Consider the following 22,667-nt stretch of genomic DNA (forward strand, 5'->3'; position numbering starts at 1 on the left):
GTCTATTAAAATAAATAAACCCCCTAATGATTCAAGATAACCTAATCAAGAAAGCTGAAATGGATAAAAGACCAACTGTAATGGAGAGTTCTGTCATGGCTTCAATGAATTCTTGATGAGGGCCGGGGGAGGGGGACTGAACCTGAGAAGCTTTACTGGGAGCATTTTGATACAGTTCAAGGTTAATCACTCAACAGTCTGGATTTTCTGAAATGCTTGGTACTTTTCCTCCCCAGAAAATTCAAGGCAAAATGCAAAACACTTTCATGAAGGCCAGTTTCTCACTAGCCTCACAAAGCATGAAATTATACAAAAATTATACAAAAAAAGAATGAGATACATGAGCCCTGAAGTACCTTAGATGCATGGAAATGCCAAGTCTGCTTACAGCTCTTGGCCTCAGAGGGAAGGATGCTGTGCACTGAGGATATTTCCAGCATTCCAAGTTCAGACTAGCTTCTCCCCACACTAGAGAGGAAGTGTGGGCTTGTGGTTAGGGCAAGCAGCCCACCATCAGCTCCCAGATCTGCCAAGGACTTCATGAGAAAAGCCCCAGCTCTACAATGTCCCTTATTCATTCAGCTGTTGAGAGGCCAATGCACTGCTGCAGATGCTGTCACAGAATCACAGAATAGTTTAGGTTGGAAAGGACCTTTAAAGGTCTCTAGTCCAATCCCCTGCAATGAGCAGGGACATCTTCAGTAGATCAGGTAGGACTCTGAGCAACCTGAATGTTTCAAGGGATGGGGCATCTGCCATTTCTGTGGGCAGCCTGTTCCAGTGTTTCACCACCCTCATTGTAAAAAGTTTCTTCCTTATATATCTAGTCTGAATTTACCCTATTTTAGTTTCAAACCATTACCCCTTGCCCTGTCACACAAACTCTGCTAAATAAGCCAAATTTAAGGACTGAAAGGCTGCAATGAAGGCTCCCTGGACCCTTCTCTTTTCCAGGCTGAACTCTCTGTGCCTGACTTCACAGGAGAGGTGCTTCAGCATTTTGATCATTTTTGTGGCCCCCTCTGGAATTGCCTCAACAGATTGAAGTCCTTCCTGGACAAGGGACCCCAGAGCTGGATACAGCACTCCAGGTGGGGTCTCACCAGAGCAGAGTAGAGGGTCAGAATCACCTTTCTCAACCTGCTGGTCTGGTCACACTGCTTTGGCTGCAGCCCAGGAGAGAGTTGGCCTTTTGGGCTAAGAGCACCCTTTGACAGCTCTTGTCCAGCTTTTCATCCACCAGCATCCCCAAGTCTTTCCCAGCAGGGCTGTTCTCAATCCTTTAATCCCTCAGCTTTTGCTGATACTGGGGCTGACCCAGGTGCAGGACATTGCACTTGGCCTTGTCAAACCCCGTGAGGTTCATATGGGCCCACTTCTCTTGTCCTGGATGGGGGTCATGCTGTGACTGCATATACAAGTCTGTAAAAAATGAGCTCTAGTCCAAAGGTACTTCAAAGAAATTCTAAGTTCAGTCAAGGAGAGAAATATCTTTCTGTATTTCCTCCGTATGTGACAAGAACATCGAAATATCAGCACAGCAGATACGCCCCAGATGTAGAGATTCAAAGCATCATAAAGGCTGTAAGAAGTGCCCTATACACACACACACACTATATACACTACACATCTTCACCACCAGCTGGTTTTTCTAGCTGCTGTTCATCATCACTGGAAGCTAATTAGTTTAAGGCCACAGAAAACACCTATTATAAGCTAAAAGGGAGAGAGAAGGCATCCCATCCTATCAAATGAATACAAGGGAATGTAAGCTGGGAAGGAGAGAGGGAAGGATGAAATTAAGGGTTTCTAGCGCTAATCCTTCCTCAGAGTGACACTGCTCATTCCTCTTGCAGTGCCTGTACTTCCTTCTTGGAGGGCAAGAAGGAGGTAAGGACATGGGAAGGTGGCCATGGTATTGAATCCCACCTAGCGTGAGATCCTACTGTGGGCTAACACCCTCCTGGGCCAGAGAACTGGCAATGAGGCAGGGATCTTGACGTGAGAAAGAAAAGTCAGAGGAAAGGCAAGGAACTGTCATAGTGATTTCCATACATAGGCCTGGGGTTTTTTTTACCTGAAAGGCCTCAACTGAAGGGCTTTTCTACCCCCAAACTCAAACCCTCCTCAAGCTTATCATTTGTTTGCTTACTTTTTAACATGGTAAAGATACAACCCAGAGACCGAGCTTTAGTAGCTTAACATTTTTTCAGATGTTGCTCCAAGGGGTCTCTCTTGCTTTACTGTGGTGCAACTGGAACAAACTCCAGTCCCTTGAAAAGAATTTCAGTTTCAAGGCTATACATTTTGTTTTCACTGGACTGGTGAAAGTTCCATTTGCCCTTCCCAGGGCTGATCCCCAGCAACAGGAACCCTGCTTCCCCATACCACCCCAGGCTGATTAAGAAGAGTCTCTTGCCCTGGGAGAACTGTGGGAAGTCTGATCTCCATGTTCATACAAACTCTGCCCTCCCTCAGACTGTCAACAAGGGCTCCAGCCAGCTGTGCCCACTATTTATTTTGATAGTGACTGTTTATTATGAACAGAACTACATTCCTAAACTCATTTTGCAAAGACTAAGAAAAACAATGTCTGCTGAGCACAGCACAGCCTCTGATAGGACTCTCACTAGCAGAGGTCAAAGGGGTGATGCTGCTGCTCAGCATTAGTGCAGTGCAACCACACAATCATGGTGGAAATGGTTTTCCTGGAGTTGTACTGTAGAGCATTTGCAGAACTGAATGTAGAAACCCATTTTAAAGACCAACAGTCCAAACTTGCAGTAATCCAAGGCCAAAGTCTCTGCCTGTCCCTCTGCCCAGCTCTGCACACACACAGGCCGACCAAACCTCTCTGAAACAGCACACCAGAAACCTGTCTTCTTGCGAATTAAATATAACCAGGGGAGCCCAAAGTGTAGACTGGAAACCAAATCCTTGTGTTCCAGACACACTCAGAAACATTCCCAATGTGCTAATACAGGTCCCACGTTTAGCCACTAAAAAGGGCACTAGCAGGCAGTATCCCCAGATAATCCTGCTGTCCACCAGGTATATCACTATCAGCTGGCAACTAAAACAGGAGGGCAGCTTTGGAGGCTGTGTTGTGAGGGCACTGAGCTCTCAGCTCCTGCTGGCTTCAAAAATTCAAAGGGATGCACAGCACTTCACAAAGGCTAAACATACCTAGATGTAAGTTGCAAGGAAAAAAATGCTTATTAAGGTAAATAAGTGATGAAAAAGTCAATGTCTAAATTAAATGGCTTGAAATCTTTATGAAGGCGGATTCCCTTAAAGAATTCCCACCATACTACCTTGGTACCTCCATGAGGCCCTGAAACTTGCATTTATATTGACTTGTGAGCTCTGTGATTTGCAGCCTCAGTTTCTAGAAACTACCCTGCTCTTCAGTTGCTGAGACTCTGCCATGACTTAAGAATGAAGATGGTTACTTGTTAAATTAGAGGTCAATTAACTCCACCAGCAGATGATGCCACTTGCAATAACTGTTCTCAGTGGGTAACACTCTTCCTGTATGGAGACAGAGGAGGAAATGAGGCCTCCGTTGCCTCTGGATGTTCTCTCGGGTACATGACATACAGCCCTGTGTATAAAATGTCAAAACATCCCTCTCGGAGATTCACTGCCTGCTAAAACTGTGAAGATCTCACAGCACCGTGGATTGCTGTTGACAGAACAGCAGCGCCCAACATAACGCATGCCTTGTTAGCAAACTGGAAGCCTCTCAGTAGTCTGGGGTGAGGGAATAATAGGAGGAAGCCAATGCAACACAAGCCAGGCCTGTGGAGAATGGCAAGTGAACGAACCTTGGCGGAAAGTCCAAGCAAAGCCTCAGACTAGTTCTTTTTTCCCCCCTTTCAAACTCTCTCTTCTGCAAACATGGGCAGTTTTCAATGAGTGCTTCCCACCATGTAACTCAGCTGCTGGAATCAGCATCATTTTCACCAGAAATGCCCACAACTGGCACAGCTGGTCTGTGCCAAGCACTGGGGACACCCAGCTGCTGGTTTACACACAAGCTAGACCTAGGGCAACACGCTGACCATGACACTGGCTCTCCCCTATGCAAGCAGCTGTGTCCTTGCTTTTGGCACTGCTCCGGGCCACAGAATCCCCCAGCCAGAGGCGGGACACCACAGGCACACCAAGCCAGGCCAGGGGCAGGCACACAGGTGGGCTTTGAAGCAGGGGGAGGCCCTGTACCACTGTGGTTCTTGGCTGTGGCTTCTCTGTCCCTGCCTTCCAGTGCCCCCATAAACTACTTTCATGCTCCAGCAGAGCGCTATGACATCTCAGCAAGGCGAATGCTGGGCCATCCCAGGGAGCCAGTACTGCTTTGGCAAGGCTGTGAAACAAAAGAAACATCAGCCTCAGAAACGCTTCTTTATTCGCTGCTGCTGAAGAAACAAAACCTTTATGTGCAGTAACTTTGTTTTAAACAATAACATTTGTGGATCCTGTTCTTAACCTTTTGCATCTGGTGTTCAAAATCTGCCCTGCTTTTTTTCCACGTGAAAGACTACGGATCTTATTTTTGTTTTGGCGCTGGTGTGCAATGCTGCCAGAGAAGTACACTCAAGCTGGCACAGACCAAAGCTGGTGAGCCACCCAAATTATTGTTGGGTGGTTCAGTCCCTCTCTATTTCAAGAAGCCTCTGGGTATAATGACAGGAAGCTTGCAGGCAATTTTAAGGCAAACCTCAGAGAAGCTGGCATTCAGTCTGTGTTAAACACTCCTTATTAAAAGCTGTCCAGTCCGGATTCTGGGTGGAACTTTGATATCTGCATGGAGTAAAGAATAAGGGGCACGTTTGCAAAATCAATTGTGCAGTTTTTATATTTACTGCACGTTTACCACATATGTCATTTATTACACAGTGGAAAACCGTTAAATGCACAGTAGTTGTGCCAAGTGGCATTATGCTTTTAACAGCTTTATTCGTTTAACAGCTCCAGTTCTCATTATATTTTGCCATGTGGTACATGAGATTTTTATGCATTTAACAGTTTAAGAGGGTTCCATGGTATTTTCCTTTTATGTATTTCATAGTGAGCCTGGGATTTGGTTTGGGGGGTAGAGGGACTGTAACCCCTGTACCCTGACAAGAGAAAGCAAAAGGCAAAGAAAATTAATGATTAATCAGATCTCCATGTGTCAGGGCACAAATACCTGTAACAAGGACAAGGCTTTCCCATGTGTTTTGATAGCCTTTGATGCTTTGTTTTTACACCTTTCAATTGCTTATTTTACATCTATTTTAATGACTATAATGTTGTTTCCCTGCACAGGGGAAAGTGTGTGTTTTTCAGAGTGCATGCACCTAGATACTCCTATCCCACTCTCTCACTGTCACATGCACATTTGTGCATTTTTGTGTGCATATTGATGCTCTCTCCTAGCACAACTGAATAATTTCATCCAGGATCAGAAGCAGCTCTTTTCACTGAGTAAACAATTCCTTCCAACAATCTCCAATCCACTTGCTGCCCTTCAAAGAACTCTGTCTGTCCTCCTTTCCACAAAATCCCTTCTGGTGAATTATATTTTTTTAAAGAGTTGGATGAAATTTTTAAATTAATGGATTCTCTTCAAGAATTTCACCCCAGCCTAGGTTTGCCCACATGTATTTTTTACACCCAAGGTAGAAATGAATCCAGGATAACTCACTGCAGTGCTTTCTCATGGCTTTTTGTAAAAATGATTGGATCCAATGTGAATTATTCACATGGCAATACCATATGCAGCACATAGAACATGCTAAAAAGGAAACACCTGCCTAATACGCCGTTTCCCATTGCCTTCCCTCAGTTAGCCACTTAAGAAAGCAATTTCCTTACCTGCTGCATGAGCAGGATACCATCATTTTGGAAGTTCCCTGTCCTTCTAGCAGAAGTGTAAGTTATATATCACACGTGGGAAAAGACATACATGTTTGTACAAAAGGGGAGAAAAAGCTTGGCTGTGAGCTGACCCTTTCCTCAGCCTCTTTTAAAAGGGAAAAGGAAACCACTTAAGCAGGCAAAAGCCAAACATGACAGGTTCCCCAGAGATGAAAATTATTATTATTGTAGGAACAGATGTAATTTTATTGGTGGGAGGAAGAGATGGATCTAGTCCCAACCCCAGAGTTTGCTTTAAAAACAAAACCCCAGAAAGCCCCACAACAATGAAATCCTCTATACCACTCACCTGACTTTTATTGGCAGCCACTTTGGCAAAGAGAGCTTGAGATACCTTGGCCCTTTTCATCTCCTGTTGGATCTCATCATAAATGGCAGCTGTGATGTTGACGTTGGCGCTGTCCGCCTTAATGGGGAGGTCTGTTGTTGGTGTCGAGGTTTTGGCCTACCAAGAGACCATGAAAATAATAATTATAAAAGTGCTGCTTTCAGCCCAGCCATCTGTGCAGAAATTATCAAAGGATTTCAGTCAGCTGATGCCAAACTGCATTAGCTACAGAGGGACACTTCCTGTCCATTATTCTAATCAGGTTAATTGTGATTGGAAATAATTGCAGTGCATTCCTATAGGACATGCAAGGCCCTGTCAACTCTCCCCCTCTCCTTCTCCCAGCATGTTTATTGAGCAGCTCAACAACAGGATAGGTAGCTGGGGCACTGGGCTGCAGGCAGGCGCTGACATTGGCTTTGCCAGCCAGCTACTGCAGCACAGCCATCAGGCTCTACCTTCTCCCCCCCTCTCTAAAAGTGGCCTACACCTTGGAGGAAGAGCCAATTCTCCCAGAAAAAATGAGTAAATGGGTAGAGGTCTCTAAATAATAAATTACTCAATTTAATGTACTCTCTCAAGTCTCCCTCATCCTTTATTAAAACTATACGTATGTCACTTGAGTATGTATGGTTTCCCAGCCTTATCATCATTATGCTAGCCAGACAGTCACCTAATTTCACCTAGGAAATCAGTGGAAATGAAAAAAAAAAAAATCATTTCATAAAGCTGGGCTTTGGCATGCCTTTGATGTGCTGCCCTCACTCTCCTAAACTCATATTGAGATTCTGTGTATTCCACTGCACTCCTTTTAATTGAATGATTTCCCATCAGCTTCTATGACAAATGAAGGACAATAACAGACACTGCCAGTACTTTCCCTGGGCTGGACACCCCTACAAGGCTTCTATCAACATGGTTCAGAAGACTGCTACAGGATGTTAATTTTAAAGCCCCTTGGACTGGGGATCCGCAGAATGCACTGGCTGGTGAGGGAGTGAGGGCACTGTGATGCTCTCTGAGTGCTCCCAGCACCAGCTGCCCCTTGGAGACAGATCTCATTTACTTTCCCAAGCTCAAAGAGGAGAGATACCAGGGCTGATCACTGCACCCCTTACACCTTTTAAGGGAAATATGGGTTACTGATATAAAATCTTCGTTTTGTCTTGAGATGTAAAGCTCTTAGGAAAGAACACAACCTAAATGGCAAAGCTCACACTTCCCAATAGATCCAAACCACCCATACACCCCAGTGACACTCATATTTGGTCCAATTATGAACCTTTTCAGATGGATCCTGTTTTTGTGTCAGAGTTGAAGTCTGCTAGAGTACATCTAATGTTAATTTTTAACTAGGCAGACATGCCCAAATGTTTATTTGTTAATGGGAACGTTAACTAGGCAAAACCAAACCTTCTGAACTTCTTTTACTGTTTTGTTAACTCTCCAAATCTTCCTCTTCCTAACCTCTCTTTTGTACCAAGGCCACATTAATAATGGAGCCAAAATCCAATCAAGACAACACTCTTGACTAATCCTCTTCCTTATCACTTCCAGATAAAGCCTGAATCTTCTCCCCTTCCGGGCTCAGCAGGCACTGCTCTAGGCTTGTTCCTCTCCTGTCATAGGCAGGACACATGCAGAAAGGGCGTAAGATTTTCCTGCTCCCTAAGGCCAGCCCCGTGTTGCAGGGCAGAGGCAGCTGGACAGCAGCTGGAGCAGAGCATGACCACCATGCCCTGGGAGGCCCAGGCTAAACCACTGCCATCCACAGGCCATGAGCTGGGTACAGTCCAACACAGGGACCAACAGGGACACCCTGCCCTGAAATTCAATGTTTACAGATAGATGAGAGCTAGGGCCATTGTGGGAAATGTAAGAAAACAACAAAGAGTTCATGGAAAGGAAAAGGACTGTCCAAGTCTGTCAGGACTGATTTAATGGAGATTTGTCAGGTATAAAAAAGTCTTCCCAGGCACTGGAGCCTTTGGCTAGCACAGCAGCCGAGGTCACAATGGCCTCAAAGGCTGTTATGGATGTCTGAGATCCTGAAAAGAACAAAATTAGCATGTAAAAGAAAGATTTACAGTATAACTCCATCCTGCGTGGGTCTCCCACACTTCTAGGTCCACAGCCACACATCAGAAAAAGGCCTACTCTGCACACTCTGAAAGCTGCACCATTTTTTATTTAATCACTGAAATAGGAGGGGCAAGTACCAACTGAAAGTATCACAGTCACTAAAATAAAGTATTTCATGTTAAAGGCCTAGATTCAAAATTGGTCTTGATACTAAGAAGGAGTTCACCACTATTGAAACATCTTGTTGCAAACAGTGGGAGGAAAAAAAAAAAGTGTTTGCACCCACAGTGCCAGAGCACTGCAACCCAGCCCCTTACTGCTGGGGTTCTGTGTGACCACAACAACCCCCAACAGCTCAGAGCATTTTCCTCACAGCAACCGTACCCCATTTTCTGGATCAATCTGCCATTCTCACCTTGAGGCAGGTCCTGAGACAGGGGTATCACAAAACGGTGGCTTTGGGGCTGAGTCAGGGAGAGTTGAGCTGGGTTACTCTGCATGCCCTTATACCTGCCTGCATGACAGCCCCAGCACAAGCATTTCCACAGGTATCTGCCATTCCTCTGCTACCCAGCACACTCAATCCCAAAAGCATTGCCGCAGGATATTCGTATCTATGGAAACCATGTTTCCAATTGCCCTTCCATCACCTTCTCTGGCACACTAACACAGTTCCTGCAAGGCTGGTACAGCTCCTACCACTGCTGCCCCAAAGCACCCCGCTCCAGGGTAGGTAAGAGAGCTGCCTGGGGAGCTGACGATGCCGGGAATCGCCGCGCTGCCTGTGAGGACGGCATTTGTCTCGTCAGAACTAATACCAGGCATATGGGGAAGCGCAGTAGCCGTGCTGCCTGCCCAGGAGCTGGGAAGAGCCTCATTTGCAGAGGTGTCCAAGTTGTCAAAACAGCACCTGTGCTGACTGATGCTGGCCCTCTGAGGGCTGGGGAAACGTTATCAAGCGGGCACAAGGCGAGCACTGGGTACACAAACCTTTGTGTGCTGCTTTTGCTCATCAAAAACCTCACAATATTCTATTGGATTCTTTAAGCTGAAATAAGGCAAGTATGGGCTGGTTTATACTTCTAGAGTACAGTTTTCTAGCATAGCAACATTTAGCTCTTACCAAGGCAGGCAAAATTTCCTTTATTTTAAATTATGTTCTAGCTGTGGCTAGAGCACGAGAAAATGGCATATTTCAACACAGGAATGAAATGGGGCGAGAGATACAATTTTTATTCTCACCGCATCACATCTAAACTCTCAATTTCCTTTCAGTGCTTGATTCTAGTGCAAAACGTATTGCATTAAATATAAGCAGTAGTAAGCTAATTCTTTAATGAATCAATACCAATGCAGAAAGTGGGTACACTATTTAAATAGTGAAATAGTGTACCCATTATTAAAATCCCTATCGATTTTTATTTTCACTTGAAGGTAACTAAAAAAGGTAAGGAACATACAATGAGTTTCCCATGTAATGAAAATTCAGTGTCAAATTTGGGTTGGCAGGAGAAGCTTGCTTTCAGTGAAAACAGTTCTTTTCATCATTTATTGCAGTGAAGTGCACCTGCATGTCTGGGTTAAACTGAACAACCTCAACAGTTTCTACAAAATCAACGCACCTTCCCTAAGGATGGTCAGTTTGAATGTAAAACTTCACTCCCCCCAGCAGTGCTTGCTTGCTTGCTTACTTTTAGCAGCTGTGACTGCAGAATTCAATGAGAAGTGCTCATTGCTATTATTCAAAGGGTTACACGGGCCCATTTACTAAAGATCAGAAAAGTGCTAGAACTGACCCATCATGACTGCATTGTTAGAAAGTTCAGACTCAAGTCAGGCAAATCTCATGACAGGAGTTCATCATCAGCCCTGTGCAAGCACCCTCACTTTCCAGAGTAAACATCTGGGACTGCATCAGCCTAGTACACAGGGGGATGACTACTACAGTGTAGTATGTGGATGCTCTTTCTTAGTGCAAAGGAACAACCTACCCAGGGAAGAGTGGGCGGCAACAGCACCTTAATAGACACATGCAGTTAAGTCAATGAGATAACAGCTGCTTGGGAACTCTAAAGCAACATCTTCCTTCCCAGCACCCTGTCCATCCCCACTTTCTGTACCTCAAACATTTACTCGTAAAAACCTCTAACTCAAGGACTGATTTCCTATGCAAAATATGGAGCACAGTGTTTTCTAACAACTTCTATCTAATACACTATCGACCTCTGTTCACTAGACACTTTTTATTGCAAGATATATGAACCAGAAGCCCAGAAATTTCCTCTGCGTTCTGAAGAAGGTAATGGACACAGCTAAAAAGCTACATGCACTGTTTTTCTGTAATATATTCTATAATAGTCATTTAATGGATATGTATCAACAGCCTGTATGTAATGCCCACATGTACTCTTTCAGGCACTAATGTTACATACTCTTGCATTTATGGCACTGATTAGAGCTACAACAATCATCACAGTGTCTTGCTGAAATCCACTAAATGTCTCTTAACAGCCACTCCAAAACCTTACAAAAGATTTTCCACAATTCATCTGGGCAAGGGGAGCAACAGACAGGAGAAGGGTGGAAAGAAACTCCTTCCCTGGAATAAACCACACAATAAACAGGTAACAAGGGAGTGCATCTTACCTGGGGTGTTCTGGAGGAGCTTGGGCTGCTGGCAGCTGAAGACACCATGCTCACATTTGGGTTCATACTTCTCTCTCTCTCATCCTGATAGATACGATCCCGCTCCGAGTCAGGCAAGTTGAGGAAATTCTGCATTGCCCTTAAGTTTACCAGGAGGGACTGGGAAGCTGTCCTAGGGTCTTCTTCTTTACGCAGGATCTCTGACAACAAACCCTGGTTTAAAAAAAAAAAAAAAAAAAAAAGGAAAAGAAAAGAAAAAAAAGCCAGTCATGTGTTGATGGGTTTCTCTGGTTTTTAAAAATTTGTTTAGTGTAACCAGCTGGGTTGCAATACTGACAATCTACATCAGAATCTCATGGGCTCTCCCTGAGGGGATATTTTGTAGGAAAGTGTTTGTCTTCTGGGGGCTGGGGTTTATTTTGGGACTGTCCTATTCTGGCACTGTAATAAGCTTCTTAGTATGGAGATGCTGGATAGGAAGGTAGGTGCACTGGTTAGAAGAAACTGCAGTTATCACCAGGTGCTTGCTGCAAATATTTTAGGAGCTGTTAGATCTCTCTCTCTCTTTCTCTTTTTACTTGAAGCTGGGAACACTTGGCAATCCTGTTCATCTTTGACAAATCTGCCAAGGTTGGTAAATTTAGTTTCGACATTTAAACAGTGCAGGAGGTTTATAAAGAAAAATGTTTGGCTGGGTTTTGATGTTACAGTCCGCTCATTTCAGTTTGGACAGTCATTTCTGAAAGGAGAAAAATGAAGCAATAATAAAACCTGAGAATCTAGCTTTAGGGATTTAACCCATTCTTTCATGCCTCATTTGAAAATACCACAGGCTTCACATTGCAACTGTGAATGAACACCATATTAATGTAGTTTTTGCAAAAGCCACAACACAGCATTTCCAAAAAATAAAGAGGGGAAAAAAAAAATTTGAGAGATGGAAATGTTATTAGAAGAGGCTTAAATCTAATGATGGGATTAAATTTATGCGTAAGTGCACGCATTCGCACTCAATAGTTCCATGGATTATCGAAAAGTTAAAGCATAGCACACAAGCCTGGATCAGGGCCTACAGAAACTGTCAAGGACACAGTGTGTGCCACCAGCTTCCCCCAGGCACTCCCTCATATCCAACACTTCACAAACTGGGACTTCATTCCAAATAGCAGGAACAGCAAATTCCTGAACTATACCTGTTTTAATGTACTGGTATGCAAGGAAGCAGAGAGGGAGCATTTCTGCTCATAGAGACTGTTTGCATCTTAACATAACATATCATTATGATATCAAAATGATATCTTACGTTAATATGCGAGGCTATGTGCTCATTATTTCAAAAGGCTATTCTGCCAGTATGCTTCCCTGAGCCATCTGACACTGTTCCTGCTTCCCTCCTGTCACAACCTGGAGGCTGTCTGCACCGCTGCTCCCAGGAATGCCAGCCACAAAAGCCATGTGAAATCCCAGTCCAAGCTGGGAGGGCTCATCTTGGCCTGGTCTGGGAGAGGAGCAGTTCAGCAAGAGCGTGCACAGGGACCCCACAGGCCCCGACACGGCCCCGCTGTGGCTGTTGACACCAGTGTTTTGCAGTTACTTCACAGCCAGGACCCAGGCAAGCTGATTCCCAAGGACAGGCAAGGCTTTCTCCTTTCTTGTCAGAAAAATGTTACTAGAAAGCAACCACATATTCCAAGCCCCATAATATTTAGTTCTCATTTATTTTCTTTCATATCAGAGTCTCCTTCAAAAAGCCTTCGTAAAAGCCCTCCCACTACAGTTGGCCAATTAACCAAATGCCAACATCTTTAGAATATACTGATCTTATTTACCAGTCTTCCTGACAAAACCAACTGACCAGCAAAGGACGTATCTGTACCTGCATTTATCTGCTATTAAACACCTACACTAAAATACACACGTGAAACCTCTGCTTCAGCAGAGTTTATACCACAAGTGCTGAAAGCAAGCTCCACACACAGCCTGAAGGTAGGCTCCATCTTTTCAGCTCCTCATCTACACGATCAAGCTAAGACACTCCCAATTACATTTTTCCGCAACTATCAGTGTGGGTACCAGAAGGACTGGAGCTGGGAATGGAACCATGGTGAGCTCCACTCAGAAGTGGGATGGGAGAGAGAAGTTGGCTGATGAAAAACGTCTGCACTGGGAGAAAGTTTGAAGAAGTTGCAGTGCTGGGCTGTCCTCTGGTATTTTGTGTGACCTCGACACAACTGCATGCTCGTACTTGGCTTCTTCCTCAGAGTTTACCACCCCTCAGAGAAGCTAAGGACATTTTGAAAAGCTTTCCAAAGTTTGACAGGCTCATAGGCTGGGGAAGATTAACCAAAAAAGGACATACAGGAGCTTGGTGCCACAACCCGCATGATTCCAAGATTGATGCAAGTCCTTATTAAAATTTTCCCCTAAAGTCAGTGAAAAATTCTTCAAATGCAGTAAATAAATGAAATACTGGTTCCACCAATTCTCTAAATCCCTAATTCCCTGTGTCTTTGAAAGGATATATATAAAACTCCTTCTTAAAAGAAAAGCTCAACTTCAAAAATTAGTGAGTTTAGTATAAAAGAAAGGGACCTGAAAGCTACTGGAGCTGACCCTAAGACAGTTTTTTCTACCTCCCATTTCAGCCTCAGTAAATTTATGGTCTAATTTCAAAAATGGAGAGCAGAAACATATGTGAAAGCATGCCAGCAATTACTTTTCCATGCAGTCATTGACTCTGTATGCAAATCAGAGGCTCACAGGTACAAGTGGCTTGGTCATGGCACTAAGAGGTATCTCAGGCACTAAGAGGTTTCTCCCTGTCTGAGATACCAACCCCTGTGTTCGAAGGCTCTGATTTATCACCAGAAACATCTTCTCATGGGGTAGATTTGGTGCCTGCACTCTTGCTTCCACTAAGGTCTCATCCTGACCTGCTACAGGGATGCAGCAGTATTTTGCAGCACTGCTGTTCCATCAGCAGGCTGGGAGCCTCACCTCCTAAGGCAGGCACCTGCTCCAGGGGGTAACTTGCTGCTTCCCCCAGCACCGCGACACAGCAGCTCCTGGCAGGGGCAAGCCCTGCTCCCTGTGCCCTGCTCCAGGCAGGTAGGAAACCTGGCTGCCAAGAGGGTTTTTCTGCAGCTCCTCTAAGTGCTTTGGCAGCTTAGGAACCATGTAAACAGCAGGAGAGCTAATAAGAAAACTGACTCATGAGGGAAAAATCTCATGTCCTCCTGCAACTGAAGATAAACAACGCCAGTAAACAGCAGCAGCAGATAGCTGAGTGATAGGGAAGGACAATAAAACAAAGTGTCTTGAGAGCAATAACGTTTACAATAATATAATTCTGAGCTACTGAAGTATACACAAACTAACCAGTGAGCAACATTATAAAAAATAAAGTGATATTAAATAATCTGTTCAGCCTTTTTGTCACCTGCAACAAATTAGGCTTTCAATATGCAAAACATCTTCCTTCCAGAAAAACAAATGATCATGATTTCATTTAATTGTAATTTAATGAGGCATAATGTATTTTTTAAAGTGATATACACCAGGTGTGTGGTGAGGAAACTGGCCCAGCCAGACAAACCCTACTGGTTCTATTTTTGAGAAAACCCTAAAGCCAGCCAGAGACTGTTTTCGTTTCTGCAAATTATGTTTCTGCTGGAGGGGGTGAGGAAGGGAAACCCACAGCATTCATACATTTCTTATAAAATTCCATCAGCTAAATTAGCTCATTCTGACTTACTTACATCTCGCATATTAAAAAATAAAAAAATAAAAATTGGCAATTTGCAGAGTAACCAACTCTGCAAACCTAAAAGATCATCTTCAGGGACTAGAAAGTCTCAGTGACTTTAAATAGCCAAACGGATCTTCTACATAGAACACAGCTCCCAGGATACATTTTAGGACATGCAGCTTGATAATATCTTTGCTTTTCCACTCCTCTGCATCATTTTTAAGCCGGCTGCTGAAGAGGCAACTGATGAAGTTTAATGTTCACACAGGCTGTGCTTGAAAATGAGGTGTGTGATCACCCTGAGACAAGGGCTCTGCACAGCCTGGTTTACCCTTGGAACTTGCACTATTTTTAAAATTACACGCTGGATCCATAACTGACTTTAAGAAAATAATACCTGTGGTGGAGAAAAAAAGCACGTCCAATCAAAACAAAAAAGTTACTGAATCTATTTAAGGTAGGAGTAATTTTGACCGTGTTTTTTCAAACTAGCTGAAACGTAGTCCCTTCAGGCCAGCGAAGTCACTGTCACAGGGGTTTGCTTTGCATTTATTCTGTGAAACCTCATTTGTGAACTTCTTTTACTTTTATTAACTACAGGATTTCCAGAACAAACAACCCAAACCTCACTGGCAACTAATCTTTTTTTAAGCAGCTTCTGAGAGATGATGCAGTGCAATGTAGAGTGACTGTTATTCCAACTGACTCCAGCATCCAGTGGACCAACTGAGCACCCTTCGAGGCAAACAAAGGCTTGATCAAAGCCCACAGAAGGTGAGGAGCAAGGCCTCTCTGCCCTCTTCCCAAAGGGCTGCTGCTCAGGCCTAGAAAGGGTGTCAGTGACATCTCAGTGGGACAGCAGACTGCACTACCAGTGACCAAAGGCAGGATGATTTTGCAACAGGAACTTTTGAAAAGCAATCTGGATGGGGGCAAGGCGGTACTGCTGGAGTGCAGCCCAGACACTCGTGTGCTGGGGACAGAGGAGGACAAGGGCCATCAGGCAGCAGGAGACTCCCAAGTGCTGCACAGGGCCTCACACACATCAGGTTCAATGACTTGGATAGAAGTCATGCTCCTTCCTCTTACAGACCTAAGCCATTTGACTACAAAACCAGGCACCAATGTTAAAGGGGCTCAGAACAGGCTTTGGACAATCAAAGCACTGGCCAAGGCAAAAATTTAAATAAACCCAACTAATGTGTTAAACCTCAGTTTATATGTTCTGTATAAGGAAATTATATATATATGAAGGACTGAAAAAGCATAAACACTTTTTCAGACTTTCAGTCTATTTGTGCCTCTCCATACTTCAGCTATGGCCAAAAGCAACAGAGAAAATGCTGAAATACTAGAAAAATATTGCTTCTGCAGTGCTTAAAGTTCCAAGTACTTTTAAGCCCTGCACTTGTACTGACAAGTCTCAACAGAAAAGATATTCTGTTTTCCATCAAGGAAAGGATGAGAAAATGTAGACATTTATTCAGTTTCAATATCCGGATCTTAATGGTCAGTGGTGTCCCCTCTCAGCACACAAGGCCTATTTCCAGCACGGAAGGCAGCACCCCGGTTAGCTACGCGTTTCTACTGAACTACACCGTAATTGTACCTTGAGAATACAACAACAAACTTGACTTTGCCAGGCTAAAATGACCATTTATATTTACAGTTGTCTGCTACTTGCAAGTGCAAGCTGGAGGCAGCAGGTCAGTCCAGGAGCTCTGCAGAAGAAGCACTGACTTCTCACAACCCTTCAAGGAATAAAGCAATTCCACCCGCTGAGTTCTTCTCACATCAAGGCAGGATTTTACCGTGACATCTCTCCGCCTCTCTGCATTTACCCCAAGTCTCACCTTCAGCATTGTCTATGGGGCTGAACAAGATACATTCAATAATTCTGAAATACTACTCTTTGCCTCTAAGTAGACAGCATTCAACAAGAACCTCTATATGAAGTACCTGTAGGCTTCTTGGGACTCAAGCTCATTTTCAAATGCTCACTGCTTTGTTTTCAATCCCTTGCATCTCTTCCTAATTCCAGATAGGATATGAAGCAGAAGTGCTGGAAGTCTATCAGAAATGCTTATCCTGGAAATGTGTCCCGTCCAATTTTGCTGAGCAAAATTGCTTTAGATAATCAGTGGAAAATTTTGAGTGGTTAGCCAAACCAAGCACCTTCATCTCCATTCTGTCACAGTTTCCATCAGGCAAAAGTGTCTTTGTACCCTGTTGCCTGACCAGCTCTTCTCCGTCAATGGTAAAAATGTGTGGTGCTACATTTGTATCAGTTTTACAAACTTCAGAACCTGAAGGACTCTGACTGAGTCTGACTCCCTGTGAATGGGAGACCAACAGCCTCCCAGCATCCTTCAGTGTACACATCACATAAGTCCTTCATTTAGAAGAAATCTTCTGATCTCCAGATTCAGCCAGAGTATGAGCCTTGTTCTTAAACTCATTTAGCTAATGCTAAAATACATACATCTCAGGAGAGAGCTGCTTAGGCACAAAGCATTTAGAGACTGATTTGAATAAAACTTATACAGGGTGCAACAATGAAAATTTGATTTTTATTATTAAAAATGAAGTGCTTAAATCCTCAAAGAAAACGGCTTTATTGCATTAGTTTAATAAAGCCTCTTTTTTATTATGGTATCTGTTTTTATGAGGGAAGACAGGATGTGCATGCGGATCTGAATGTGGATGCATGCAGAAAACGAGGCAGAGAAAGACCGACCACCTGCAGCCACGAAGTGCCACCATTTATATGACATGCATGTCAGACCTTTATCCTGAAATATGCTGGAAAATTAGCAAAGACACACAGCTTGTGCACACTGCAGGTCCATGCCTTTGCTTCCAAGGCTCAGGACTCCTGTGTATCAGCTGAGCAGGCAGCAGCCACCTCCTACAAGCACACATTCTGAAAGCCTGACTCACATGCTACTTAAGATCTTTTCATTCAGCTTATTGAATACAATTAAGTTAATTGAAACTGAAATTTTGGGCAGTGCAAAACCCACTGTTGGAACAAATATCCCATGTACCAAAAATCTGCAATTTATTAAATTAAGCACTTCCCTTACAGACTGCCTTCTTTCCTATGAGTACAACAGAACGCTGCTTGTGCCACATTACACCCAAGAATAAAACAAGTAGGCAGCATGAAAGCGTTTCATGCTATGAGAGTTTTCTGAGAGGGTAAAAACCAACAAAAAATCCCCCTGAAAACCCAAACCAGAAGCCTTGCTAATTGAAAGTCTGTGCACAATGGGGCAGACACCATAGCGATGAATGCAGCATGACTGTCTCACTAGATACCAGGCAGAGAATTAAAGCTGCTTGTGTTCCTCTCATGTGAGTTAAAGGGAAAATTATTTGCAAAAGGAATTCTGTCCAGGATTTGGCTCACAAGCAAATAGAGGTGGAAGACACAGTTATTTCAACAAACCATATTTCTGATTTTAATGCCTTGTAGAGGACTCTTTTCTGAACCCACTTCCATTTGGGGGAATTTTGCCAACGAAAGAATTAAAATGAGGGGTCACAACCCATAGCCTTACTACCCTAACAACCACCCTCCTGCTGTCAGAGCCCCCAAACCCTCTACAGGTGACCAGTGACACCTTTGTATGCCACAGAAATGTTATTTCCCTCTTCCTCATTGCAGAACCCTGGACTTGCCTACAGTTGCACCAGAAGTTGGGGTACCACTCAATCCTGTGTTCCCCTATGCCTCAACCACTCTTGCAGCCAAGGACTCCTGTGCACTTCTGTGACCAAATCCCTTGAACAAGGAGGATTGCTGCAGCTTATTTCATCATAAACTTCGCTACATCTGAAGCTGGTGGAGTTCCCTCCTCCTCAGGCTGTTACTCCTTTAATCCAAAGAGACGTGGCTGGCGCCACTAAACCAGGCAGGAGCTGAGCTGGGTGTGTGCTGCTTTCCCATCTGCAGGCTGGGAAGCCAACGCTCCCACATGGAGCTACTCAGGGCAGGAAGGAGGGAGCAGTGCTCTTTGGGAATAAAGTTACAAGCAGCCTGAACACACTGGTGTTTTTATCCAGCTCTCTTTGTATCTGGCCCCACAACGACTTGATTTTAAAAGCCTCACAATGATATTTCCAGTTTCGGAGGCTGTTCAGTAAAACAAGCACTGGCCACTTGCCCAAGCATTTTACTAGTTTTGGCTATTATTTCACAACATTGGCAAAAAAAAAAGATGCTCAAAAAAAGAGAAATATACAAACTGAAACACTCCTTCAGTCTAAAGGCTTTGCAGTCCACTGGGCACTCCCAAGGAGAGCAGCAGTTCACTGATCAAGTGATTTAAACTGTCTGGACTCTTTAAAAAGAGCCAAATAAACTGTCCTGACTACAACTCCATGAGCCTGCAGCAAAGAGGGATGCTGAACAAACGAAGAGAAGAATAATATGCTCATTTTCTTTATGCAGAACAGGGTTCAAATTACCTATTTTCCAGCTTGAATTTTGAGGAGTGGGATCACTTGAGCTCCTCCAGATTTGCTGAAAAGCTTTCCGGTGAAGGACAAGGTAAATCCAAGAGAGCATTTTCATGCATTCCCTTTAAAACAGTCCTGTCAGTCCTACTTTTTCCTGTAACCAACACCACCTAACAATTTATCAAAACATTACAACCTTCATTAAGCAAGTTCTGGTTATTACTACCTTTTGGTTGCAATTTGAATGCTGTATTAGAAGATAATATACTGCTGCAGGATGGTACAAGGACTCTGCCCTGAGCATGGACCAAACTCCATGTGTGTATTCTCCTCTAGGAAGAAGTCCATAGCCTTGACCATCCGGCCCCTTGTCCTGCCTCTCATTTCAGAGCATCTTTGTTGGCCAACATGGAGGGTGCTCATGCTTTTAGAGGCCATTTGTCACCTAGAAGTTATCCTGATGTAAAGATGATCCATGCTTCAGCCAGGCAGGAATTTTTTGAGAACTCCAGTACTGGAGCAGTACTGCACTGCCCTGACAACCTTTTGACTTCACTGCACTGTTTGAGACCAACAAGAAACATCAGCTCCCTCTGTGCATTAAAGCCTCCTCACCCTCTACAGTCTGTATATTGCAGGCACTTCACTCACAAGCTTTGACTGCTTTTAAAAATGTACAAAGGGCAATTCCAAGTGTGAGGTTCACCTGCTCTGACTCTGACAGTTGTACTTCTCTTACAGATTTGCAGTATTAATCAGAATTTTCCTTGTTTTTTTCCTCAAGATTGAATAGCTCTGTGCAATCAAAAAGTGCCAAAGTCTTACAGAAATTAAGCCTTTCACTAATGACTGTTTTAATAACAACTTCAGCTTACAGCCTGGCTTCATGCCTACGTGCTTTACAAAGATGCCTTCCATTTTAAAGGTATCAGATATGACTATCTAACTCTATTTGATAGGCCTCATAAAGCTGTCTGCCTTCAATTCAAACCCACTCACATTCCCGCATGCAGTTTTTTAGGTCCAGATAAGGATGCCTAACTTTCCATTAGTGAGCTGTTAGTTCAGAGCAACAGTCTGAGCAGAAGCAACAAACTGTTTCAGTAAACAACACATTCTTCTGACTTAGGGGTCACAGGCAAGAGGGAGCCAAGGCCAAGGATCCTGGCTGCAAAAAACCTGGGCACAAGCAACGCAATTACATAAGCAAGAAACTGAACCTCCTGCCTCAGTAACATTGCTAACTGCCTTAGCCGTGGCAAGCTCTCTCCAGGCCGCAAGAGCAGGGAAGGCTATGCAGAGCCCAAGAGGGTGTCATTACAACAGACACCATTCTTACCATTGCTGAGCAGACTGTGGGCAACACCATCTTAGACAAACATGGTATGGTGCACCACCATTTTAAATATTTTGAAAGTTGTGTAGGAATTTCATACTTACTGAAAAGTGTCATTAAAACCACCTGCAATAATTATATTGTCTCTGTGGGTGTGCTTCTACCCATCCCACATGCTGAACAAATAGGCATTTAGATTCCACAATAGCATGAATTAAAATTATGACAGTGAATCTCTAAATATAAGAAGAAGCAGAGGTTAGCCGAAGACACTTACTAAAAATCAGGCATATACACTTTGAGGGTTCTTCATTCCCATTTTCAAATGAAAAGGAAAATGTTCACTTTGGAACTTTCTGTTTGAAAGAAACCCTCTTCATGGCTAACTCAGCCTGGGCCAGCTCCTCACCAAACACTCTGTGCAGCTCTCCTCTGCATACGGCAGGTACTAAACTGCCTGATGTTCAGTCTCCACCTCAGTGGGAGCACAGTGCTCCAGGAAATGTTCAGAACTTGTCACAGAGCCCAAAGCGCTTTGTTTTCATGTGTGCAGACAACATGGCCAGAGGTGTAAGGAAACACTGTCTTCAGTTACGTACTTCCACCTTCAAGAGGAAGATCTGGATGTTTCACAAACCATACAATTTCATCTCTCCTTCTGACCCTCCTCACGTTCTCCCTCCCACACACACGTGCATACATACAACTGTCAGCCACTTGTTCCGATGGATTTAGCCTAGTTTGGATCAAAGCTTCCTCTACTTCATTTAACAGATTTGCTCAGATGGAAGGTCTCAGGGGAGAAATAATGTTAGTAAGAAGGGGCTTTTCAGCATTGAGTATGTAGGTCACTGGACTTTAAAATAAATTAGAGAATAATTTATCTATTAAACAAGTCTCACAGTACATATTTCATGAAGCTATACTTAATTATAGGCTAATGTACACCACAGAGCTACCATGAAGAAAGATCAAGCAGTGGCCCATAATGCAGTCATTAATACCATTATTAGCTGGCTGGCACACAGCATCTATTATTTGGTACCATCATGAGAAACAACAGACTTCCAGTTTCCAATGCTGGCACTTCTGTGAAATGCAACAAACCCAAACCTTTCCAGAGAGAAACACACACCTCTCTGTACCTTGGAGGCAGCAGGGGGGATGCAAGCAGGTGAGAGTAGACTTGAATTTTCCACTCCAAGTGCCTTTAACAGAGTTTGCTTCTCCACCATGGACGTGTGGAAATATCCCACACCTTCTACTGTGCAGTGCAACACTGACTGTCTGAGCCCCTCTTCTTAATATCCTGAGTAGTCCCTGATGTGAGGGGAGCTTGATTTGAGTTGGAATTAACAGCTGAGGACAAGGAAACCTAAGCGTGTATCTACACTCTTCTGCTGCAGTGATGGTTCCTGGGGGCATGATGCACTGTATGTAAGACCACTGGTCCTCTATATTAGGGCCCTGTTGACTAACAAAACTGTTGTGAGATGGGCGAATCTTTTATGGATGCTGTAAGACTTGCCTGTTCTGGAGTCAGTATCATGAACTGTAGAGTACATCGTATTACTTACGACGGAGGGCTAAGAAGCAGGTAATTCCTTTCTTGTTGGGGAATGAGCCTTTGATTTAATAGCAGACTTGGGCATTACCAACCCAAGTCTCCCAGTCTGGCTAAAGGAGAGCTTCATGTTTGGTGACAGTGACAAAACCCTCACTGGCAACGTTATTGCCGACCTCTTGCTCCAGTTCAGAATATGTCATTCTGTCAATACCATCTACCTTGATTACAGCAGGCTTTATATACAACAGGTTATGACCCCAGAGGGATGAAAAGCTTTTCCAAATTAAAAGCAGCATTTAAAAGAGGAAATACTCATACATTCCTATGTAGTTTTCATTTGATATCCTCAAGGCTAATCCCAGAACTCGTGGTTTTTTTCTGAGTGCAGCCATCTTACAAATTTAATGGAAGAAGGGAAGTAATAAAATGTGCTCCATACTTTAATTAGTTCCCTCATAACATGGCATTTCCAAAATGGCAGTGCCAAAGAAAATCATTAATCTAGGAGAACAGACAAAGGCACTGTATGGGACAAGGGACAGGCCTCCAAGAGATACACACTCCCCCTTTTCTT

At 43.8% G+C, this 22,667-nt stretch overlaps 1 protein-coding gene across 2 annotated transcripts in view; it reads right to left on the reverse strand.

The window, feature by feature from the left end:
- The window catches only part of SATB2 (SATB homeobox 2), a 130,498-nt gene that overhangs the window by 27,875 nt on the left and 79,956 nt on the right, over positions 1-22,667 (reverse strand). For both annotated transcript variants that reach the window (XM_032114898.1, XM_032114897.1), the window contains exons 8-9: positions 10,979-11,191; positions 6,212-6,367 (exon numbers count right to left, since the gene is read on the reverse strand). In XM_032114898.1, coding sequence (XP_031970789.1) covers positions 6,212-6,367; positions 10,979-11,191 — 369 coding nt within the window. The remainder of the gene's footprint in view (positions 1-6,211; positions 6,368-10,978; positions 11,192-22,667) is intronic.

The sequence above is a fragment of the Corvus moneduloides genome, chromosome 7 (assembly GCF_009650955.1).
Source record: "Corvus moneduloides isolate bCorMon1 chromosome 7, bCorMon1.pri, whole genome shotgun sequence".
Lineage (NCBI taxonomy): Eukaryota > Metazoa > Chordata > Aves > Passeriformes > Corvidae > Corvus > Corvus moneduloides.